General features: G+C 33.6%; 1 protein-coding gene across 3 annotated transcripts in view; it reads left to right on the top strand.

Annotated features, from left to right (window-relative positions):
- BRINP3 (BMP/retinoic acid inducible neural specific 3) overlaps positions 1 to 27,362 on the top strand; it is a 415,072-nt gene that overhangs the window by 332,951 nt on the left and 54,759 nt on the right. For all 3 annotated transcript variants that reach the window (XM_019465615.2, XM_019465616.2, XM_019465617.2), the window contains exon 7: positions 9,374 to 9,596. In XM_019465615.2, coding sequence (XP_019321160.1) covers positions 9,374 to 9,596 — 223 coding nt within the window. The remainder of the gene's footprint in view (positions 1 to 9,373; positions 9,597 to 27,362) is intronic.

Genomic DNA, 27,362 nt, shown 5'->3' with positions numbered 1-27,362 from the left:
TAGGTCTTATTTCATAATACGTTAGGGAGCCAATGTTCCTCTCTTCTAATTCTTTACCCAGGGACTGGGAAAATAAAGAGGCATGAGTTAAGTTCCCACTGGACCTAATTTGAGGGGGATTCACGGAAAACCCAATTTACTATCTTAATTCTATAAGGCTGCCCACTGATTCCTGGAATATTCTGGCATTCAGGAGCCCTAAGAATTAATTCACAATGTACAGAAAAGATTTGGCCTACTTAAACTTGTTACAGGAGTTCCGAGTCTTTGAGATGATTCAGGACTGGGAATTCAATAGGGCCTCATTCTTCTCTCTCATGATGACTCAAGTCAGGTCTTAGTCTCCAGATTTAATTTTTTTTCAATTATACAAATCGAATAGGACTTCAGGGCACCAGTCCTGTATTTAAATCCCTAGGAACCATGAGGTGATTAATAAACTATTAAATTCCTACTGTTTAGACCTTTCTAAGTAGCACACTAGACCTAATGTATACTATGATACCTATGCTTCAATCAGAGTATTAATTGTATCCTCATTGAAATCAGAATTTTCCTGATTTCACACAGCTTTTCACACTAACTGGTATCCCTACCCTACAGAAAACAGCCACGTTATTCAGCAGAGATGTTAGCTTTGTCTTTCACCAATGCATGTAATTTTTTTCTCCCATAAAAATTCGCTAATTCGTGATAGCTTATTGGAAAATTAGTCTTAGTTTCAATACACTCCCCTGGGGCATAATGGCTGATGGAAGTGGGGCATGATGAACTCCGGCTTCCCAGTGAAGGTCATTCCTTTGATTCAGATTATTACAACGGCTGAAAGCAAGACAGCATTAGTTAATCAGACAAAGAAGAAGGTGCTGTTTCTTGGAGTCAAGGAAGCAAGTATTAATGATTAATGCTTTGAATTATTCTGAGTTAATTTCAGTCCTTCCATATACCTACCTTGCAGTTACCCTGTTCCCATGCCTTCCCAATCAGCGTTCTTTCTAACTTTAATTTAACAGATCTAGCAGGAATTTAAATTCAGTCTTGGGATCAAAGTTTGTTTTGAAGCCCTACAGCTGCAAGAGATAAAAGATTCCTTTAGCACACTCTTTGAAAGTCTCCAACATTCATTCCGTTCTTTGAGAGGAAAGTGCAGGGATTTGAGCTCTTTAAGCAAGTCATCTCTATTTGCAGTAACCAATTCACCCTCAGTCTTTGAATTTTTCATGTTCTTCGTTCAGTTCTGTGGGTACATAGTCCCAAATGCTGTCTCCACAGCATTCTAGATGAGCACAGGTGGTAATTTCTGTTGTCAAATTTCCACTCATAATACCATATAGATTTAAAAAGCTTCATGTCTCAACCAGTCGAGGACACCAAGTATATATTGTCCCAATTCCCCAGGAGAGCTATTGCCAAAACACTTCTGATACCAGTACTTTATTAGCCCGGATTCTTTGCTGCAAGTAAGGAAAACAGGCTCTAGTTGAGCTAATCTGATAAGGAATTCATTGGAGGATATTGTATAGCATATGGAATCATCAAGAAATCTGGAGAAGCATACTTTTGGGATACATAGGATAAAGTAAAAAATCTTGCATAAGACTTACTTGGTGAGGTCATCACCGCTAACTGCAATAAATGCTAGATTGCTCCGGGCACTACCATCACTGCTGTCACCACTACTGCCTGAGAGAATTGCTCTGGGCATCCTCTTTGCTATTGCATCAATGGCTTAAGATTCAAAACCTGGGTGGGCACACTGGATTCCTATAGCTTTCATGATGCGCCCACTCTATCTGTAAGGGGACTGGGAAAGTGAAGACCTGAATCTTTCAGGTTCTGTAGTTTATGCTCTGTTTGGGTAATTTCTCAAAAGTTTGAAAAGGAGTTCATAAAGAGGATCATCTAAAGAAGGGCAAACTAATTGGCTCGCCATACTGAAGTATTTTAATATGAAAATATGTTGTGTCTTTCAGAGAAAAGGAAAACAGGAAAAGCACAATTTCTTTCTTTTTTTTATTTTTATTTTATTTATTTATTTATTTATTTTTTTTTTTTTTTATTTTTTTTAATATATGAAATTTACTGTCAAATTGGTTTCCATACAACACCCAGTGCTCATCCCAAAAGGTGCCCTCCTCAATACCCATCACCCACCCTGCCCTCCCTCTACCCCCCATCAACCCTCAGTTTGTTCTCAGTTTTTAACAGTCTCTTATGCTTTGGCTCTCTCCCACTCTAACCTCTTTTTTTTTTTTTTTTCCTTCCCCTCCCCCATGGGTTTCTGTTACGTTTCTCAGGATCCACATAAGAGTGAAACCATATGGTATCTGTCTTTCTCTGTATGGCTTATTTCACTTAGCATCACACTCTCCAGTTCCATCCATGTTGCTACAAAAGGCCATATTTCATTTTTTCTCATTGCCCCGTAGTATTCCATTGTGTATATAAACCACAATTTCTTTATCCATTCATCAGTTGATGGACACTTAGGCTCTTTCCATAATTTGGCTATTGTTGAGAGTGCTGCTATAAACATTGGGGTACAAGTGTCCCTATGCATCAGTACTCCTGTATCCCTTGGATAAATTCCTAGCAGTGTTATTGCTGGGTCATAGGGTAGGTCTATTTTTAATTTTCTGAGGAACCTCCACACTGCTTTCCAGAGTGGCTGCACCAGTTTGCATTCCCACCAACAGTGCAAGAGGGTTCCCGTTTCTCCACATCCTCTCCAGCATCTATAGTCTCCTGATTTGTTCATTTTGGCCACTCTGACTGGCGTGAGGTGGTATCTGAGTGTGGTTTTGATTTGTATTTCCCTGATAAGGAGCGACGTTGAACATCTTTTCATGTGCCTGTTGGCCATCCGGATGTCTTCTTTAGAGAAGTGTCTATTCATGTTTTCTGCCCATTTCTTCACTGGGTTATTTGTTTTTCGGGTGTGGAGTTTGATGAGCTCTTTATAGATTTTGGATACTAGCCCTTTGTCCGATGTGTCATTTGCAAATATCTTTTCCCATTCCGTTGGTTGCCTTTTAGTTTTGTTGGTTGTTTCCTTTGCTGAAGCACAATTTATTTCTACACAACTACTAGGGATTAGGATCAGTTTTAGATTTATGCCGTTGTGTACCCATCACTTTGTAGCCTCATAAAATTGGCCAGTTCACAAGCTATTGAACAAGCTTGTCATTTAGTTTATGCAACATTATAGTATTTTGTCAATTTCAGTAGAAACTCTATACCCATGACATAGAATGATGTGAATAGACTTGCAATGATATGTGGCCACTCAAAGTCATGTCAATGATTTACTGTAAAAGTTAGGAAAATTCTAAGCTAATAAAAATCATTCAAATAGTCCCTATGAAATGTTTGGATAAAAAATCTTTATGTTACCAAGTAAGGCAATGATTTCTGTCATGTCAAGGTTTGCAATTAATTTGGGCAAATCTTTGCTAGCGAATATCAGAAGATAAAAGAATCCATGCTATTTTCTAGAAAACTGGCTCTTGAGGAACAAAAAGTAACTTTATACCAGGGTGTTCCGATTGAGCAATAACTTTGACGAGCATTGATGAACACAATTTCATGTTCATCTGTCAGCTTTGGAGTTAGTACTTAGTATAAGTATCAACCTATTTTAGACTAAACCAACAAACAAATTAATAAATAAAAATACAGCCATAGAATCAATATATTTTGCCATGTGTTCAGGGTACACTACAGCATTCAGTACAAGGAACTTTATTTGTTTTATTGGCTTATTGCTTACAGAAAATTTGTGTTACTACACTCAGTTGTTATTAATATGTATTATTTCAGAAAGTCCTGCATTCGTAAACATAAGCAGGAGATGAGTTTGAAGGCATTAAATTGGTAGTGTCACAAAATCAGAAATGATGGTTCTTTCTTTTTAAAAACAATGTTTCATAGATTCGTCACATTCAACTGACACACAATTTTTTTTGCCTATTAGCTTCCTTCATTTTAAGATGCCCTGTGTCCCTGTTCTTTGCACATTTTGTTAGATATTGTACAATATTCTATTACTGTAGTAAGACTATTGCTATACTTTCATAATAATTAAGATTGTCATCCATATAGCATTGTCATTTCTACTGAAAAGATTTTTGATTGTCTCAATAGGTTAAGTATTCAGAAAGCAATGCATAAAATGTGAACCAGCAGGCTTCTACTTTTATATTAACAAGTAACTGAATAAGATCATTTTATTTAAATGTGTAACATAAGACATGCACATAGTGTATTGACAAGTCGATAGTATTTTTTTGGCTATATTTTTTTTAAACGTTTTTTATTATTTTTGAGACAGAGAGAGACAGAGCATGAACGGGGGAGGGTCACAGAGAGAGGCAGACACAGAATCTGAAACAGGCTCCAGGCTCTGAGCTGTCAGCACAGAGCCCCACGCAGGGCTCGAACTCACGGACTGTGAGATAATGACCTGAGCCCAAGTTGGACACTCAACCGACCAAGCCACCCAGGCGCCCCTTGGCTATCTTTTTATATGGATTCACCATACTTATTTAAATTTTACTCAAGTAACACATTGATATGAATTCATAAAAACCATAAAAGCACAGTTTCCTCCCTCAGTCCTTCCTAACCGTAGTCCTACTTTCTAAAGGAAAGAGTTTCTGGTTTGGATTATTTTGATGGATTTATAACTGAAGAAGTAACTTCTAAATAATCATGAAAAATACCTGATTACTTTTCTACATTTTTGAGGAAATGAATTGTATTTTCTCAAAGCTCTAGAAAATTTAGAATGCTTTAGAACACATTTGAAAATATATCCTAAATAAGTTCTGAACATAGATTTTGAATATTTGAAAGTATATAATTATATTGGTCAATGCTTTTCATGCTCATCAGTATAGGCAGAAAGGCAAATCAGGATATCCATATTTATGACTGTGAAGCATGAGAATAGAGTATAAATATAAAAATCCATAAGATCAATATGTAAATTCAGTAGTGTTAATAAAAACTTTTGCTAACAGAGTTATGAGATGAAAATCATCTGTATTCTACATCCATAACTGTGCCAATAAAACTCACATGAAGGATTATTAGAGGAATTGTATTAATATTTAAAGCACTTAAAGGAGCTCCTGTCAAAGTAAGAACTAATGAGAGAGACAGAGAGATGGGGATGGGAGAGATCGAATTAGTTTCAAAACTAGCTAATTAAATATCAAGTGTTAACTAGAGTTACTATCAGAGGAGGGGGGCGGAGAATGAATCTTGTCCAACAGTTTTGTAAAAAATACATTTATACTTAAAAAAATATTATTTAATGGAGAAGTACTAGCAGTATAGAGAGTTAACATGGTGCCCAGCTAATCTTCTATAACTTATTTTGAAAGTGTCACTTAGCCTAATTCCCTTTGCCTCCACAGATTCATTAATGCCATACATTTCTCTTCGTGTTATTCTTTGCTTCATGTGACCTAGTTTTCTTAAGAACAGTGATTGACTGCAATTTCCTGCCAGCAAGAGGTTGTTTATTACTATTATAATTATTGTTGTATTATTTTGTTTCTCTATAGTCCTCAAAACCATGTTGAACAAAATTACTTAGTTGGTACATACTTAACAGGTATTTCCAGACTTATATCTCCCTAATAATCTAGATACTAAATTTAGTTTTTCTGGGTCATTTTTATATAACCTTAATTTGTTTTCTAAGTTTATTCACCACAAAATATATGATTAGTCATCGTTTACTTGCCATTTGAAAAGTACTTTATCTTCGACATGACTTCTGGAAAATACTGTGGGCTAAAATGTTGTGTGACATCCTTTAATCATTGTATTGTCTCTTTGTAGTTATGTAAATCACTAGACATGCAATAATTCTAATGTATCACTGAAATTTCGTGTTCACATTCTATAAAAATGAATTTTACTAATTGCCAAGTACAAAAGAAAAGATATCCAGAAGCATATTTCTGGAGATTCTCTTGACCTCTAGTAGAATGAATTTCAGAAACTGAAGACATTATTTTAGTATCAAAAATAACCTTGTGTCATTTGCCATTTAAAAATTAAGATGAAAGTTTATCCACACTCACTTTCATAAACTGAAACATCTGTATGTTCTGTGCACAACAGGTGTCCAATAAGTATTTTGAGTGACTGTCAATAGTGACTCTTAATGACTTCATAATGAAGTCATTATTCAAGTGCCATGTTAAAACTGTGTTTCTTAGAAATTACATAGTGACAGTTTTCAGCTGACAGACACTGTTACATACATTTTGATAATCCAAAATGCATTCTATTTTAAAATACTATTTAACTGGAATAAAATTTACTAATTTAGAAACTTTCAGAAGTGTATTACAACAAACAATGAAAATAATTAAAATATGCATAGCCATGAAACAATAAAGTCTTATCAAATGTTTTCAAGTAAAAGATGACAATGAAATGAATGATTAGTTTTCAAAGTAGTGGCATCTGCTCTGTGAATAATCCAAGAAATGCTTTCCAATTTCCATGCATCAACTCCTTTATTCAAAAGAAGGAATTTCTCAAAGAGACACATGGGACCAAACAAAATGTAGGGTACTGTGAAATTGGAATTTTAAAATGCATCTCTTATTTATACCCTGATTACTTTAAAAAAATTATTTTAAGCATATCAAATGGGTATACCCTCAAAATTCTTCTTCATAGGGGTGCCTGGGTGGCTCAGTTATTTAAGCATCTGACTCTTGATTTCGGCCCAGATCTTTATCTCATGGTTCATGGGTTTGAGCCCCATGTGGGACTCCGTGTTGACAGTGCAGAGCCTACTTGGGATTCTCTCTCTCTCTCCCTGTCTCTCTCTGGCTGCCCCCTCAAAATACATAAATAAACTTTAAAAATTTTTCATCATAATTTTTTGCTATAAAAATCATTTTTCCTTCTTCTAGTAAAAGTCTATACCTTCAATATCCAAAAGATGCCAGGACTCTGTATTCCTTTGCTCTAGAAGAAATAACAATTCCAATATTCATGAATGTAATTTTCTGTTAATTGACAAAAAGTACTTGGCAGCATTGATGAAATAGTTTGGATCTGAATATTGATATAGCCCTAATACATAAAATGAATATAAAGTAATTGCCCTAAATATGTATATGTGTTGGTGTAATTCTCTTTTGCCTGAGTGGCATAGTTTAAAAATGATAATTTGGAGGTTTTAAAACAGTGTGTTAGAAACACTGCTTGCATCACGAAACTGCTATTGACACACTTTGTCCAAATTCAGTTAAATAAAAATGACTGCAACTGACCATTTGAAAACAACTGTTTTTTGAATCGGATATTTAAAACTAAATGGAACTTTAAAGAATTGTTTATAACATCATAGAATTTTAAGTTAAATGAGATTATGATCATCCATAATGTTCTGATTTTCAAAGGAGGGAATGAAGGTACAGAGGAAGGGTTTAATGTGTACCATATAACTTTTTGGTGGGTATAAGAGTGACTATAATGTCACTTGTCTCACCTGCCAATAATACTTCTTAAGCCACTGAAAACACTTTACAAATTTTGTGGTGTGTTTGTGTGGACAAAACTCAGCCATACACTATAGTGAAATGAAAGCAACATGGAATTCTTAATAAAACCAATGCTTTTAAGAAATAGTAAAAGCCATAAAAAGGGTGTTTTTGTTTTTTGAGTCCTTGTTCATATTTACTTTGGAAGTAAAAGAGACATGGGAGAAATGTCTTTTCTTTTGTGAAAATATATTTTTATTGAGGTAAAATATATATAAACATAAAACTTGCCATTTTATCTATACACTTCAGTGACATTAATTACATTGACAATATTGTGCAACCATCACCACTGTCTTCTTTTCAAAAAGTTTACATCACTGCAAACAGAATTTCTGTATCTAATATACAATCATTGTGTTCCATTTGCTCTTCCCTCACCCCTGGTAAATTCTAATCTATTTTCTATCCCAATGAAATTGACTAATCTAGATATTTCATATAAGTGGAATCATACAATATTTTGCCTTTTTTTTGGCCTGGCTTATTCCACTTACGTATTTTCAAGGTTTATTCATGTTTTAACATGTATCAGAACTTCACTTATTTTTATGGGTCAATACTGTTCGTATATATTATATATATATGTATATATACACATATATATACAATATGTATATATATGTGTATATATACATATATACAATATATATACATATATACATATATACACATATATATACATATATGTGTATATATACATATATACAATATATATACATATATACATATATACACATATATATACATATATGTGTATATATACATATATACAATATATATACATATATACATATATACACATATATATACATATATGTGTATATATACATATATACAATATATATACATATATACATATATACACATATATATACATATATGTGTATATATACATATATACATATATATACTATATATGTATATATAGTATATATATGTATATACATATATATATATTATATATGCTACCACAATTAGTATATATAGTTATCTATGGATGGATAGTTGAGTTGTTTCTATCTTTTGGCTATTGTCTCAACTATCTTTTATGTTTAGATAATTAATAAACTTTTAGATGTTTGCTTATTTTAGTGTGGCATCAACTTTGGTTTCTACCGTTGGTTAATCAGACATTTGAAAAAAACCAATTTCAGATAGATAATTAATGGCACCAGAACAAAAGTCAAAATTAGAACTTCAATTTTTTTTAATGTTTTTCTCTTCTGTATATACTTTGTTTCAAACTATTTTGCCTTGACACATTAGAATATAGTTAAAGGGAATAACCAGATTGCATAGTTGAATTTAAAAATTTTCTATTTTAAAAGCTTTCTCTTTCTTTGAACATTAATAAAATCATTTAATAATGATTATATATATTTTCTCTACTGAGTTAATGAAAATATTTCTTTAAAATGGAGCACTTGTAAAGAATTATTAATATTAATGCCAAAAATGAAAGTTAAATTAATGACTACCATTTGTGGGAGAAAGTTCATTCAAATATCATCTAATGAGAACATGGAAACATTAAGTTCAGCTTTAACTTTCAGGCCAAACTATTTGCTTTAGCACAAGTTATTTTAATTATCTTCTTCCATGAAAGTTCTATTTTAAGGGGAACAAAAAAATAAAACAATTCGAAAGCACCAAAAAAAAAAATCCCAACTTGCTATTAATTTGCTACACACAGAATCATAGATTGTATTTGTTTTTAATATTAACATATTAAATGTGTTTGGAGAAAAGGGAAAATAACTATTTTATTAAAGTATTGAATTTCAATATTTTTCCAGATGAATTCAAGTTCTTTATGAAAAGGCTACCCATGAATTATTTCCTCAACACATCTACCATAATGCATTTGTGGACAATGGATTCTAATTTTCAGCGCCGCTATGAACAACTGGAGAACAGCATGAAGCAACTGTTCCTAAAGGCGCAGAAAATTGTACACAAGCTCTTTAGCCTTAGCAAGAGGTGCCATAAACAACCCCTCATCAGCTTGCCAAGACAAAGGTAAGACATATGTGGCAATATAGACAACTAAAGACATTGTTTGGCCAGTAAACTGTATTTATTTTCTAAATGTGAATGTGGTGATATACATAGAATTGTGTTATAATTTGTATTATTAGAGATAATTTGAAAACAATATTTTCTCAATAAGTCCTAAAATAATAAATAGTGTTTTCCAAAGTAGTATTCCAAAGGGGAACCCGTATACTGATACTTGCTTGTTTTTCCTTTTCTTTTATTATCATAACCAAGAAATCTTCTGTTTTGTATGGTAGTCAACTAATATCCATATTACAGTGAACAGAAAAACACAAAACCCTACAGGTATATTTTAAGCATAGGATGTAAGCAGTACCACAAAGTAAAATTTCTCTATATGTAATTTTCAAATAAAAGAATTTAAAGTTTATTTTCTTTGAACATTGCTCATAATAAATGAATAAGCGTGAATAACCTTCGGTCTACATCAGCCTCTGAAAATTGCTGTAAAAGTTGTAACAATATATATGAAAAATGACAGACTCTTAAAATATTTGTGTCTGAGCTAATTTAGGGAAGCATAGTTTTTGGATTTGCTATTTCAGGGTGGTCGATCGATCAGTGCAGTGAGAAGCTATATTTATTTATGTGAAATTAGATTTTAAAAATACAGCAAAATTGGGTTGCCTGGGTGGCTCAGTCAGTTGAGCCTCTGATTCTTGATTTTGGCTGAGGTCATGATCCCAGGGTACTGGGACAGAGCCCTGCGTTGGGCTCTGTGCTAAGCATGAAGCCTACTTGAGAATCTCTCTTTCTTCCTCTGCGTCTTTCTCCTGCTCACGCACACCTTCTCTAAAATGAAATTTTAGCAAATACAGCAAAATAGAAAGCTAAGGAAAAATATAGGAAGATATCATCGAACAAAAATACATCTGTATAAGTATCTCTGTTATGTAATCTCTTATATGTCTCATATATAATGCTTGAATTTTGACTTGAAGCTTAAATCTTCATGAGGAGAAATAGATATAAATTTTTTCGCTGAAGAAAAAGGGGGGGAAGGCAATACATTTTTAAAAGTTCAATTTCAGAGGTGCCTGGGTGGCTCAGTCAGTTAAGCATCTGACTCTTGTTTCTGGCTCAGGACATGATCTCATGGTTTCATGAGTCTGAGCCCTGTGTCAGGCTCTGTCTCAGCAGTGCAGAGCCTCTTGGGATTCTCTGTCTCCCTCTCTCTCTCTGCCCCCCCCCACCCTATTCCAGCTGTCTCTATCTCTCTCAGGATTAATAAGTAAACTTTAAAAAATTTTTAAAGTTCAATTTCAAAATAAATCATTGACATTTTTTTGAACTCAGTGGCTTTTAGGCTATTCAAAACATCTTCAAATATTACCACTTGAGAATATTTTCATTGTCCCAAAAAGCAACCCAGTACCAATTAGCAGCCCCTCCCCATATTTCCATACCAAGCCCTAGGATATTTGCCACTAGAAATTTGTAACCTGCTGTTTGTGCCAATAATTTGCCTATTTTTGAAATTTCATGTACATGGAATCATACAATATGTGGTCTTTTGTGATTGGCTTCTTTTACTTAGAGTGCTTTCAGGTTCATCCATATTGTACCACATGTCAGTAGTATGGGTATATCACATTTTGGTTTTCCATTAATTACTTGGTAGACATTTGGGTTGTGTCCACTTTTTGGCTACTATGAATAATGCTGCTATGAATATTTGTGTACATTTTTTGAAATGTGTACATATTTTTAATTTTCTTTGGTATACCTAAGAGTGAAGTTGACAAGTCATAAGATATCTTTATATTTACCATTTTGAGGGGATGCCAAAGTGTTTTCTAAACTGGCTGCACCATTTTATATTTCCACCAGCCATGAGTGACCGTTCTAATCATTCCACAACTTTACCACCACTTGTTAGTGTCTGTCCTTTTGACTACAGTCAACCTAGTGGATGTGAAGTAGTACATTTTTGTGGGTTTTTTAAATGTTTATTTATTTTTGAGAAAGAGAGAGAGCATGAGTGTGAGTGGGGGAGGGGCAGGGAGCAAGGGAGACAAAGAATCTGAAGCAGGCTCCAGGTTTTGAACTGTCAGCACAGACCTTGACACAGGCCTCAAATCTATGAACTGTGAGATCATGACCTGAGCCAAAGTTGGACACTCAACCAACTGAGCCACCCAGGTGCACCAAATTTTTGTTTTTTTTAATTTACATTTCCCCAATGACTAATGATACTGGTTATCTTTTCACGTGTTTGTTGTCCGCTGTGTATCTTCTTGGATGAATTTTCTATTTAAATTCTTCCCTATTTTTAAATTCTTTAATTTTTATTATTGAGTTTAAGCATAAGTTACATATTTGAATGTCAGTCTCTTTTCAGCTATATGATATACAAATATACCATTCCATTCTCTGAGATGTATTTTTTTAATTGTTTTCATCGACATTTTCTCTCTCTTTCATCAGTCCAGCTAAAAGTTTGTCAATTTTGTTGATCTTTTGAAAGAAATTTTAATTTTCTTAATCTTCTTTATATTTTCCTTTCCTTATTTGACTTGTCCACTGTAATCATTATTATTTCCTTCCTCTGTTTGCTTTGTGTTTATCATGATTTTCTTTTTCTAGTTTTGTAGAGAGAAGAGTTAGTTTAGTGATTTGAATGCTTTCATCTTTTTTAGTATAGGCTTTCACAGTTATAAATTTCTCTCTAAGCACTGCTATGAGTTTTGTTATTTTATGCATCCTATAAGCTTCTTATTCTCTCTATGCATAGAATATTTTTTTATATATCTGTCTGCATATGTCCAGGGAACATTTCCTAATAGAGAATCATGGCTAGGGAAAACAACTGTTATTTAATTATAATGAACTTTATGCTTTATGTGGGTGGGTTAAGTGCAATTTGCAAACTACTCAAATAGATGGTTCTACACTCCAACAAAATCAGAAATGCAAGAAGATGAGGCAGGTTAGGAAGCAAATTCATGAGTTTGGTTATTAAGATGTTCTGTTAAGCAAGTATAACTAGAACAGGATATATACATCTAAGCTCAGAGGAGATCTGAATAACCGGGATGGCAATTATCAGCGCATATCAAATTGTGGAAATGGAATATAATACCGTGGAAAATGGGTAGACAGAACCTGAAGATATATTTACGGGGTAAGTGGAGAAATGGAACCTGGAAATGAGCAGATGGTGGGATAAAATATACCTTGAGAGCCTCATTAATTTCTAGCAAAAATAAATAAAATTTAAACATACGTATATGCCATAGAAGTGCAAGATTTATAAGAAAAACATGAAAATATGAAACAATTCAAATTGGATGTGTACAGAATAAATAAGCAAAATAAAATAAAGGTGTTTGGAACTACATTTAATGGAAAATAAATGGAACTAAATTAAATAAACCAAGGAAATAAATTCTTATTTTCTAAAACTTTTAAGCTAAATAAATCAAATATCACCAGAGGCTTTCTTGACTTTATATTTGAAATTTAGCATAATTCCTATATTGACTATTACTCATCACACACACACACACACACACACACACATGAAATGTAGACTTCTTGCTAGATAAAAGATTTTACGGAGTTTGGATTTTTTCCCATTATTATTTTCCTTTTACTACGAATGTGGGATTTATTTGTTTTGCTTTTTTTTTCAATTTTAATACAGTAATATAAAATGACACTAGGAGACAACAACCAGCAATGTACTATCGTCTGTTAGGATACAGTGGAAAAAAAAAGAGGTTAAATATTTGTGGGGTATGTTTTGAAACATTTTTGAAAGAAGTAGGTAAGCAATACTTGCAACTCATTTTCATCTGAGATTTTTTTTTTCTGTCCTGCCTTTATGGAATTTTTCTCAGCTTTTTTCTTGACTTCATCCCACCCTTAAAATTGGTCTGTTACACTAAAATGTGGAAAAATAAACAAGAACAAATAAAATGGGACCTACAAAATGAACCTCAACTAGTAAGATGACTTATTGACCCTTTCTGTCTAGTGACATGTAGGTTGAAATTTTTCTTTGTAATACATAGTATAATTCTTCCTTGAGATAAAAGATACTCAGATTAATCTCATAAAGTTTACACTGACACCACTGTTGATCTCATGAAGTCACGTGACATTAAAATCCTCTTTCTTACTTGAATAAATTGAGAAGTGGTAATCTGGCTTTCTTGAGGTAGTCCCCTTTTGCTGCTGTTCTAAAATTGTTGAGATTACAATGATATATGCACTTCATAGAAGGGCAACAATTCTAGCAATTATTAAAAAGTATTCACATATAATAATTCTTACAAAATTCTTACAAAATTCTCAACTACACTATTTTGTGCTGTCAAAGCTTATTTACAGAGCAGTCTTGGGCACATAGAAATACATTTAAGGTGTGTTGGTAAAAGTTTAACCACCAGCTCTCAAGGTGGGGGGGGATAAAAAAAACTAATAGCATTTGCCTATTTTTGTTATATGCACAATTGGCTCTTCTGAGCTAGTACATGCAGGCAGCAGCAAACCACTAAACAAGATTAAGACATTTTTTATGAAATTATCTCTTCTTCATTAGTAATGGAAGGTGGGATATGATAAAATCCCTTCTCTAATGTCACAGAGAAGAATAAGTTCAAGTCTACGTCACTCTTATCTAAGAATTATGTCATGCACTTCCTGTATATGCTCAACAACAGGGTTTAGCAAATTAGCTCATGGCCATAACTGGCCCGCCACCTCTTTTATATCAGCTCCTAAGGAAAGACTGTGTCATACATTTCAAATTATTGAAAAAAAAATAAAAGTATAATAGCAGGGGCATCTGGGTGGCTCAGTCAGTTAAGTGTTCAACTCTTGATTTCGGCTCAGGTCAGGATCTTGTGGTTGGTTAGTGAGTTGGAGCCCCGTATCTGGCTTTGCACTGATGGCACAGGGCTTGGTTGGGATTCTCTCTCTCCCTCTCTCTCTACCCCTTCTATACTGTCTGTGGTCTCTCTCTCTCTCAAAATAAATAAATAAACTTAAAAAAAGGTACAATAGCATTTTTTGATGGATGAAAATTGTATGGAATTAACATTTTAATGTCCATATATAAAGAAGCACACTCATGTGGTTACATATTGTCTATGGTTACTTTTGTACTATGATGGCAGAGCTAGAGAGTTCCCACATAGTTATATAGTCCTGAAATGCTACAATATTTGTTACCTGGTTCCTCACAGAATAAAAATTTGCCAACCTCTGCTCTAATATAACATACTCTGTCTTTAAAAGTGTTTTAATTCATATATCATTGAAATATTTTATATTATAAATACATGTTTTGCTAAATACAGGGTATTATAATAATCTTCATCATATGGAGAACTTATACAACTAGATTAAATCTTGAATCCTGAGTATTCATGGAGTAATATTGAATATTTTACTAATAATTTCTCTACATATACATCTACATTACATATTATAATGTATAATATAGAATATATATGGATATATGAATATAAGAGCATGTATTTGTTTATGTCACTCAGTGGCTTATATATATACATACATCTATATAAAAATATATAATAGAGACATAATATATATACACATAATATATAAGATTATTAACTATATACATTATGTATATACATATGTATATATAATTTGACTAATATAACACCTATAGGAGTAGTCTAAAACCCTATAGATCAAAATGATTTCAATTCAAATGCTATTTCAAATTGGTATCTAAATACAGAATTAGATTATTTCATAAAGTTGGCCAACTTTCCTATTTTCTCCTTCCTCTACTCTGGATCTCCAATTCTAGTACAATTCAGAATGATACTTTGATCATGAACTAAAGAGAACAATAACAACAACAAAAATGAACATTTGGGGAAAATGAATTTGAAAGATTTAACAGTATCTTTGGATAAGAGAGGATAAAATAAGTCTAAAATGTTGAAATGAAATAGCTGTTAATTTGTTTGGGAAGAATTGCCCTGCCCACTGGAACTCTCTGGTAATATGAGATTCAGGCAGAGTTTACAGGAAATCTGATTGTTTGGCTATCTGCTGGAGTTCCTAGAGACAGCTCTCCAATTCACAGACAGCAAGTACTCAATAAATATTTGATATATACTCTGTGATATGTTTTCTAATACTTTAGTTCAACTTCTAGAATCATAGGGCAGTGAGCTGTCATTTTATGTGAAATATTTCCTACTCTATATACACTGGATCTCCTGTTACAATAAGCATACCAGGTTCTGTTTGTTTTGTTTTGCCAATAAACAGGTGAATGCCTTCCTCCATTCTATCAAATGGACCTGAGACAATGTATTAGTTAGTTAGGACTGCTATAACAAAATTCCCAAACTAGGGTGACTTATAAACAGTTCACAGTTCTGAGGTTAGAAGTCCCAGTGAAGGTGCCAACCTGTCCCTCTTCAGGGCTGTAAAATGCTGACTCTCCTCTATGTGCTCACGTGGTAGAAGGTGCAAGGGGTCTCTTTGGGGTTTTGTTTATAAGAATACTAATCCCATTCACAAAGGCTCCATCCTCATGACCTAAGCACCTCCCAAAGGCCCCACCTCCTAATATCATCTTCTGTGGGGGTTAAGATTCCTACATAAGAATTTTGAGGGGACACAAATAATCAGATGATAGTTGACAGGGCTGGTCTCTACCTGTCGGTAAGACTTTGAGATGTGAGGGTGAGAAGGGTAGCTAACCATCTCTTGTGCAGGGATTCTATCCATGGTGGATGACAGTGTTGCTGGCATGTGCCCAATCTGGAGCAGAGCATTCAAGTACCACTCAAATCCAATTTTCACGTGACCCCTAGATCCAGTGCATTTCTCTTTCCAAGGTTTTGTTATCCAACTTTTTTTCTCTAACTGAAACATGACTCTTTCTGCCCCATATGTGTCACCAAGTATTTACAATTCTATAGTACATGCAAGAAAAATAGAAATTATAATTTTCCAGGTGAAAATTAGAATGGCATTTATATCTGACATACAGGAATAATGTGTAAAAATCCTTTAAATCCTATTTGTTTTTCCTTTTAGTTTCTTTTAAGCCCCTTTCAGCCTATTTTATTACTTCCCTTTCTCTTTTGCAGAATATCCATTTTCTTCTTTTAACCCTTCCTCTTTATTGACCCTCATTTCTTCAGTATAACCCCTTTTTACCGAAATCTTTTTTTTTTTTTTTTTTTTTTTAATGCAGACTTATTTGGTGCTCTTAGAAAATCAATTTACAACTCTTACTTATCTTCTGCAAAATAGTGTCTCTCCACATTGGATCAACTTCTTTTTTTCATGCATTAGAGGATTACATATAACAGGTTTTTTTCTCTTTATTTTTTCATGTTTTCAAGTATATGAGATATCAGATTATTCTTTCAATAATTTTCTCTTATAACATCAACTAATTCAAGTTGGTTTCCTTCACTTATTATAAGAGGGAACTTTTTAGTCAATATGAAATCTAATAAAAACCTCCATCCATTTTGATTATGTCCTAAAAGCAATGAAAATGAAGTATAAAGATGTGATTTGCCTGTGGTAATAAATATCTTCTACTTTCCTGTAAAGCTTATTTGAGATAGAGAAGTACCTTCAAAGTCTAGTTCTATTAATATGTTTGCTTTTTTTGTTTGTTTTGATAGTTAATTTTGTCAAAGCCCATGTATTATTAGAGTATGTTGATAATCTTCCAATGCACCATTATTGCACAATGTTGAGAAAGGCAATTTGGGAGAATATTGGCCCCAGGGATGGGGCAGTGAAAAAGCATAAGTTGTTGCCAAGTCTTAATGGTGCATTACATAAACTAATAAAGAAACTAATAAATACATAACATTAAAAGCAACAATATAAAGTAAATATAGCTATTAAACATTGGGGAAAAAATCACATTTTACTTGGAACATGAACCAAATGGAAATCTGTGAAGATAAACTGCAACTTCCTAATTTATGAACAGCAGAATTATAGAAATGAAAATAATTTTAAGTCATTACAGGACATTTTTATAAGTAGTCTTCATGCATTCAATTAAAGCAATCAAGGATTACAATCTTTATCTTGAATTAAAATATACCATCTTGGCAAACAAAAAAGATTTATTTTGTTGTTTCTTTAATAATGAAGAGAGAAAAACTTTGAGTAGATAAAATATTCACATATGATGTTACAGTATTTACTCCTTGACAGCATAGATTAAATATGCTTAGAAAAGGCATTTATACTTAAGCGTTTTTTAGACTAGTATCACCTTGGGCAAGAATAATTATAGGATTTTAGGTACTATGCCCTGACAAAAAAAAGCAAAGGCTGGGTTGGAAGTGTATTTCATCCAGATCATTTTTTTCTTGTTATTATTTTTTTTAATTTTTTACTTAAATTTGTATTTGTTTTGGGGAGAGATTGTGTGCAAGCAGGGTATGGGCAGAGAGCGGGGAGTCAGAGGATCGGAAGTGGGTTCCGTGCTGACAGCAGAAAGCTAGATGTGAGGCTCAAAATTACTAGCTGCGAGATCATGACCTGAGTCAAAGTCGGAAGCTCAGCAGCCTGAGCTACCCATGCGCCCCTAGATCATTTTAATTTTAATGACCCTTATTTCGTTCTTGAAAAGTCACACTATACGGTGAGTTGAGAAAACCATCTCTCTTGTTTGGGAGATGTGGATTTGAAAGCTCAAGACTCCTTCCACTTACCTTCAGCCATGTTTGTGTCTGTTTGAGCTCAAATTCCAGACTTGCGCTGCTCTACTCTCATTTCCCACTCCCTGGCTGATAACCTGATTCAGAGTTTCCTTTTAGTGGCGCTATATACACAGCAGCTTAAAAGCTTATCCTTAAAAGTCTATGTAATCTATAAATTAAGATTTAATTACTTTAAAATAGACTTTAAAAATTCTGTTTTAAAATGTAATCAACTAATTCTTTTCGCTATATTGTTTTGCATAGTATTTATCTTAAAATCTGTTTCATAACCATTTGCATTTTTTCCTGATTATTTTGTTATCATATGCAACAATCAATTCGACCAGTTTTTGTAAATTTGTTTTCAAGTGTTGTCTTGGGGGTCTCAAGTATGTAATTTTAAATTAATCTTTGGTAATCGTGGTATGTAATTTAAATAATTAGTATCAAAGAATCAATGAATTCTGTAATATTTAACTAATGAATCCGTAATGTAAATCCTTAAGTTGGTCAACTGCTTATAGTTGATTTCGGACTACAGAATTGTGGCAATTGAAACACCATCCATATCACTACAAAAATTAAAATGTGTCAAATTAAGTTGCACACTACTTCCTGAGATGACAATCCATAGCTTAGTATGTCAAAAGAAATGCCCCAGGTCCTTGTCATCTTTGCACTGACCTTTGGAAAAATAAACCACAGCAATGTAAGAACACATTTTATCTAAGTTTATTATTTTAATTACATTATTCACAGTATATCAATGAACTGGTTGAAGCAACACCCTGCACCAAGTTAACAATGCTTAAAATAGGGGAAAAATCAGAATTAAAAGTCTTTATTATTTTCTTAGGGGAATTTTCACTTTTAATTACATATTTTATCCTATCACCATTCCCTCTTTATGCTCAAGAGAAGAAAAGCTAACTTAAATGACAAAGCATTTCTACTTCCTAGCAGCAGGTATGATATTCAGGTGACATGTACATAAAGCATTCTGCTGCTTTATATGTTTCCATTGTAGCTTTTATGTTATCTTAGTGGCAAAACCTCTAGCTGAAATCTTCTGTAATGACTTTGACCAGCAGATGTCAAACTATTTGGCCTCAGGATCCCCTAATCTTAAAAATTATGGAGAAATTCAAAGAGTTTTTGTGTATGAAAGATATAAATCCAATATATACGTATATGTATACACATACAAATATTTATATAGTAAAAATTAAAAAAAGAAATTTTAAAATATGTATTTATTAATATAATTAGAACAATAAGATCACTGCATCTTAATATACATAAATTTAAATTTGAGTGATTTCTGCACATTTGCTTAATATTTGGCCTAAGTGAAGATAGCTGAATTCTCAGGGCTATATCTCTATACAATTGGTTGCAAATTGTAATTTTGTAATCTCACACATATTTATTTGAGAAGTGAGTATTATAATAGGCTTTTTAGGTAACTGTGGATATTACTTTTTATACTGCACCCAAAATTCAGCAAGTAGTTGATTTTAAACACTTAGATGTAATGTGGAATCTAAAACCATGTGATTAACATTTTCACACCTCTTACATCAAATTATTTTGTCTATCTTGGGGCACCTGGGTGGTTCAGTTGGTTAAGTGTCTGACTTAGGCTCAGATCATGATCTCGCGGTTCATGGGTTCTAGACCCATGATGGGCTCTGTGCTGACAGCTCAAACCTGGAGCCTGCTTCGGGTCCTGTGTGTCTCCCTCTCAGTCTGCCCCTCCCCTGCTTGCACTCTGTCCCTGTCTCTGTCTCTGTCTGTCTCTCAAAAATAAGTAAACATTAAAAAAATAAGTTATGTTGTCTATCTTGAACTTTGAAAGGGATATTGAACCATGCATATAAATCAAATGCCTGTCGTTTGGAAAATATTGATGCACTAAGTTTTGAAGATCTTCCAAATGTTGACAACATATCATTATAAAATAACAAAAAAAAATCATTCCTTAATACTATCAATAGATTCTTGAGAAAAATCTTTATGTATTGGGAAGCTGTCACTCTCATCCTTGCAGTTATAAGTTTACCAAATTTCTAACTTTCACCTGAAAACTACACTTTTACCATTGATATTAAATATGTCAGTGGTTTGTCTAGAAGTGATAGGTTTTCTTTCTTTCAGTTTTGATAACAGATCTGCCAAATATCGAAACATGAATAAACTAGTTGGTCTGTCAATTATTCTTTCAAGTAAAAGTGGTTTGCCATGAAGAAGTGCTTACCTCAGCTTGCAACCAAAACAATTGCACAGGTGTTTTGCCTCAAGGCAACCATTATAGTTCCTTGTGTAACACAAGTGCTTTATTCATATTCCCACTTTGTTCTGACATACAGATTTGTACTGAAAATTGAGAGCAGCAAACTTTTGTATACTGCTTCACCAAGAATATTAAGTGAAACTTCCTTTCTTTTTGTTCTACAAGTATGTGGCAGAAAATAATATATGCCTACTAGTACCACAGTTTGGTTCTACTGCCTTGCTTTGAGCTAAGTCTCCAGCAATAGTTTATCCACCATTGCTTTTGGCATCAATGCAAATGTCAACACAATGCAAAGGAAAAATAATGCCTTAGTATTTCTATGAACTAGTTTTCATCTTGGATACCGCCCATAGGATCATGCCTCCACTTCCCCACTGCCACTCATCCACACCCAGAGCTATGTGAACAACTCCAAGAATGCTGCCTTAGATCAGTTTCAACTCCTCATAAGGACCTAATACCAGACCTGGAAGACAAACTGTGGGACTACAATGGAGATTATTTATCCACTTCCTTTAGTTCTCTTTCCTTACTAACACAACCCCTGGTTAAAGATGAACTGATGCTACACTGCACATTTTGGGTTTCCGTGACCAAGGATGGATAATTCTAGTAAAATATATGTTAAGTGGAAGGAATACAGGAGACTTCTGACTTGGATCCTTAAAGGAATAGAAATACATGTCACCTGCCTTCTCTTCTTCCCCCTGGCTAAAATGAAAATGCAATGGCTTGGAACTAAAAATCATAACATGAAGAAAACTGTTAAGGATATTAAAGCCCAATCCTTTTGAAGCTACCAAGTCCTGGATTGTTTATGTTTGTACTGTTTTAGAGAGAGAAATAAAATTGCACTTTTTTCTCAGCCAATATTATCTGGCTTATGCTACTGCAGCCAAACTTGCTGTCCTAATAATAAAAGGACCTTACTGAATAGCCTCCAAGTCCTTTCATATTGTAGAATCTGTGATTTAATTAAACATGACATTTATATGATTAATACAAGGGACTTTTGCTGAGAACAATTTTATATGAAACTGTAGGGAAAAGTCAGGATATTAATTTCTTTACATTTCTATGTTACAAAAGACTTTTTTAAAAATTATTTTTGTATGTGTGTTTCAGCCACTCTGTGATGACTCACAGGCACATGCTAAGTAATAATGAAGCAGTATATTTAAAGAGTTTAATATTCAGATATCTTCAATGTGTGATGGGGAAATATAAAAGACACAATTAACAATTATAAGTACTCAGCACATGGGAAGTGCTTAAATAATTTTTAACTTTCCAAAACAGAAAACACAATTTCTTATGTGTAACTGTTTCTAATATATTAACAAGTGAGTTTCATAGTTAAAATTTGTCATGAAGATAATAATATAAACTATAAGAAACACATAAGCTATGAGAAACATATTGTTACTTGTATAGAGTGACAGACAGTAAATTGGATTCTGATTCAGGAAATCCAGGGATGTAAGATTTCAAGGAAAGAAGAAAATAGAATGCTCCCCACTTTCTTGGCACAGGGCCACTTCTACATGAATTTCATAGCAGACAAAGTTTTAGTTTTTCTCATGCCACTTCCTTTTACTTAATTCTTGGTGTAGTTTATAATTCATCTCTCATGGCTCTAAAATGTCCTTATCTTTTCACTATAACATTCCTACTTTGACCTTGAGCTCAAAAATCATTTTGTGATCCTTTGGGGCTCCTGGGTGGCTCAGTCGGTTAAGCGTCCAACTTCAGCTCAGGTCATGATCTCATGGTTCATGAGTTCGAGCCCCACATCTTGCTCTGTGCTGACAGCTCGGAGCCTGGAGCCTGCTTCAGATTCTGTGTCTCCCTCTCTCTTTCTGTCCCTTCCCCAGCTCATGTTCTGTCTCTGTCTCTCAAAAACTAAATAAACATTAACAAAAATTTTAGAAATCATTTGTGATCTTTTAATTCGTTAGATTTAGATCAAAGTTAGCTGAAAATAATTATTTTAAAACTGAGTTATATTTAGGTATAAAAATTATTTGTGCTTTTCAAATTTTATTTGCTAGCCATAGCAGGACCCAATCTTATCTATTTTAGGTAGAGTTAAAAAATATTAAAATGGAATCTGTGAGATTATAGTGCTGTGCTTGCTCCTTTTTGTCTCTCTCATGTATAAAAGATGATGTGAAGCAATCAAAGATCTTGTCACCTTGACATTTTATTGACAGTATGCTCTCTACCAGCCACAACCTTTAGAATGAGGTCCAAATTCAAGCCAAAGAAGCAGTGTTTTTATATAGCTGCTTTTGAAAACATTAATAAAATCAAGGGACTTTGCTCCTCTTGGAAATTCTGTGCACTTAAGTGTATGTGTCCATGAGTATATGTGTGAGAATAGTGCAAAATGACAGATCATCAGCTCATTACACGTTTTATGTAAAAGTCTTATAGTGGCGTATTATTCTGTCTTTAAATCAGTCTATTCTCTCAAGGGAGGAAAATGAAGCCAAGAAACAAAGGACAAGGCTTGAGTATAACATATATTCCAAATGAAAAAGATTTCTTTTTCTCTTTTTTTTTTATATTGTTCATTATGAAAATGTCAATTCAGTACCTCCTACTCTATTTTCTTGGCATTACGACACTCTGCTAAGAAAGATAAAGAATGTCATTCCCAGGGGATCCTGAATGGTTCAGTCAATTGTCTGTCTGACTCTTGTTTCGGCTCAGGTCATGATCTCATGGTAGTGAGTTCGAGTCCCCCCTCGTGGGACTCTTTGCTGGGCCTGGAGCCTACTTAAGATTCTCTCCCTCCCTCTCTTTCTTCCCTGGCCATGCTTGGCACACAAGCATGCACATGCTCTCTCTCAAAATGAATAAATCTTAAAAAAAAAAAAATAGAATGTCATTCCCAACACATCCCCCCACAGTAACTCACTGGAGTTCCTGGCTAAAATATCAGGTTTTTGAACAGTAACAGTGTAGACAGCTATATTGAAAGAGAACTCTTTTAACACTTTTGCTAACTTGCTTGAAAGAAAAAGAGTCTTCTCAGGAAAATCTTGGAAATAAAGTCATAAGGTCTATAATATCCAAGATTAAGAAACCCTTTTAACAGCACTATTTCGAGTAGTGCTACTTTGTTAAACAATCAGAATCAGTTCCTTACTTGACACCAACTGTTAAGTTTATGCAGCAGAGAGTGGTTAAACAGCTATGCTATCAGTCATCATTTTCTCTTCACTAAAGAATTGATGATGATTCTTCTTATGTTTCACTAAATAACTTGCATCTTGTGAGATGTCAATGCTTGTTTCTTGAAATAAATACATAGACACACACTTTAAAAGAAGCTATGACTAAGCAAATTTAGAGACTATAGTTACTAGAAACCCTACTTGGAAATCTACAGTGTATATACGCATGCCAAACTCTAAAACGTCCTACAATTAAAATACATTTGTTCAAACACGGACTTTTCAGAACAGCTTTTTTTCCTAAAACTGTTAACATCTTAAAGTATACAGTTGGAAAACACTGTACTATCATTTTTAATCCAAATATTACAGATTCTAGAATTGCCATCAGTTGTGATCCAGTCACCTCAATCACCATAAAATATTTGATTAAATACCTTGAGCTTAAAATGATTTTAGGTCTTTATTTTCTCAACTTCTCAGATGTTTTCTGAGTACTATGTACCAGTTCTTGGCAATAGTCATTTTTAATACTTTCTCAGAAAGATTTAGAGATTATACTACATCAGTCTATATACGTATAACTTGAAATGGTCCTACAAATTAAATGCTAATTCATTTACCAAAACACTGTTTTAAAAGAAAGAGTTCTGAGATTTTTATCCCAATATTTTGCATGAGGCAGAGATTTGCATTAAATGCACCCTTTGCTGTGATGATTAATTATTACGTGGAGTCACATCTCAGAGAGAAAAATGTTATGGAGTACAGGAGAATAAACATATTGTTTGTTGATATCGTATTAACCATCAGTGGTTTGTATATGGATCACAAAGTACGAATCAATACAGATCCCAGGATGCTAATATTTTTCTAAATCTTACAATGTTATTGACAATCAAATTCTTAGAACGGATGCACATTCAATTTTTGAGTATGTTTAAATCAGGGCTGAGAATCAGTCTCATTTCTATTTGGATCACTTCTAAGCATTTACTTGTATTATGGAAGAAATGATACAGGTTTACTTGCCAAAATAAATAGGAAGCTGAACTTCATCCACTTTTGGGATGGTGTGGTGATTTTATTATCTCAAAGCAGAAATCTGTCTTATAAATCAGAATTATTATGTTATCCATGAATCTTTCTCCCTGAATATTCTTCCTGTAAAATGTCGAAACGAGAGGTAAACACTGTGATGTAGGGGTGATCTGACAAACTTAAAGTAAAATAGGATTTCAAATCTCTTTTCCCACAAAGAGTATTATAGTATATACATAAAAGGAGAATAACTCAAAGTGTTTTTTTTCATATTATATGAAAGTCTTTTCTTATGTCAGTTTTCATACAAGTGATATTGGAAACTTTAATGCGTGTGGATGTTGACAATAAATTATATTTAAAAAATAATGTGTGTGAATGGAATTGGTTATGTTAAAACTGTCACTAGTAAATACATGAGAAGATAATATTTGTCCTACACTACTATTTTAAATTACAGAACTAATAAAAAATAATTCGATGTTGAACTAAAGACTAAAAATTAAGTACATCTTAAAACACTGCCTTTTTACAATCAAACAGGAGGGAAAATCTCATTTGGATTGTTTTAATAATAAATTTAATCTAATTCTTAATTTGGTAGTGCCATGTAGGGGCAGTGTGCAATCTTTAATCTTCATGTATGTTTTATAATCTTCATGTTAAGGACAAAAAAATAGGAAAATAGCCTTCTTCATATCCTCTCATTATTGTTATTTTACTACATATATTCCTTGCATGCATATGTATGTATGTGTATACACACACATGCACACACAGGCATGAACATATATACCAAGCTATTAAAATAGTGTATGACTAAAACCCAGAGCGGTTTTCCTTGAGTATTATTAAAGTAAGATACTATTTTCTAAAGGCAAATGGAGTTATGAATCAATAAAACTAAATATTACCAAAATATATACCAACTTAAATCCCTAACACTGAAAAAAAAAAAAGAACAACGTTTGAAGCACTTCATTTGAGACAGCCACTACAAGTTATAAAGCGAGTGAATAAATTTCAAAAATCAATGCCAATTGCAATCAAAATCCCCTGTCTCACAATCCAGATGCACTTCACACAGCAACAAATAGAAGAGCACAAAAGAACATTGATGTGACAAAAGAAACAGGAGAAAATGAAGGTCAGTTTGTTGTGGGTGTTCTTTGTTCTATTAAACCCAGCAGGAAGACTTCGTGTAAGGTTTCTCAAAGGAAAGAAAAAAGATTAAGTCTGAGGTAGTAACTTTTATTGAGCTGGAGCAAAATTACTTCATACAAGTACGAAACTTAGCTAGAAACAAATCTAAACATAGAGTAGTAAGAATATAATGAAACCCTGCCAATTTATGGGATATATATACTCATATGTAGACTTATATCATCCCTATCATTACCACACACATACACACACACACACACACACACACACACACACAATGCTCACATCCTCATCTATATATTAAAAACAAAAGGAGAGGGGCACCTGGGTGGCTCAGTCAATTAAGCATCTGCCTTTTGATTTAGACTCAGGTCATGATCTCACAGTAGTGAGCTCAAACCCTGGTCGGGCTCTGCACTGAACATGGAGTCCCTGTAGGATTCTCTCCCTCTCTCTTTGCCAATATCCCACTCTCACATGTGCTCTCTCTGTAAAAAAAAAAATAAAAAGGAAATTACATGATTATGATCTTAAGACCTGATTTTTGTTTTATAACCTAATCTAAATTACCATAGAAAATTAAGCTATATCACAACCTGAAGTTATAGAATTTTTCAATTCATATGGAAGAATGTGGAGAGATTTTTTGAGAGATGTACTGCAGGAAACAAACAGAAATGAAGGCAAAGCTGATCAATTTGCAAATTACCATGTCCAAGTGAAATAGCCTAAGTAGCAAATAGAGGAGACAATCAGGTAGAAGCCACGAATACTCTTTAATACAGAGCCAGGGACACGTTATGGCAAAGGGTGATAATTCTGAGGTTGAATTGCTAACAAGAGCCATTATAATTAGGTAACAGGTATTAAGCACAAACTATTGTCAAACTCTTCGAAGTCATTACCATTGTTGCTCATTTAATACAATGTTACATGGGAAGCCTGGGTGGTTCAGTCTGTTAAGCATCCAACTTTGACTCAGGTCATGATGTCGATGTCGTGGTTTGTGAGTTCCAGTGTCATGTCAGGCTCTGGGCTGACAGCTCAGAGCCTGAAGCCTGCTTTAGATTCTGTGGGTCTATCTCTCTCTGCCCCTCCCCCACTCGTTCTCTCTCTCTCTCTCTCTCTCTCTCTCTCTCTCTCTTTCTCTCTCATAAGTCATTTAGACTTATGAGGTCATTTTTTATCATAATCTAATGAGGTTAAATATTTTAAGTGAAACTTTTGAAGCACAATATTTTAAGTGACATTATTACCTGACTGGGAATTTACCCTTACTAATCCTTGGATCAAAGAAATCCAAAGTCTAACTCTAGAAAAAGCAATAAAAGAAAGAATTCATAACAATACCTATTAGATCATAAAAAAG

Source organism: Panthera pardus, unplaced genomic scaffold, assembly GCF_024362965.1.
Source record: "Panthera pardus isolate Hobbes unplaced genomic scaffold, ASM2436296v1 HiC_scaffold_21, whole genome shotgun sequence".
NCBI lineage: Eukaryota > Metazoa > Chordata > Mammalia > Carnivora > Felidae > Panthera > Panthera pardus.
Note: the sequence above shows the minus strand (reverse complement) of the source record. Positions and strands in the feature narration are given on the sequence as shown.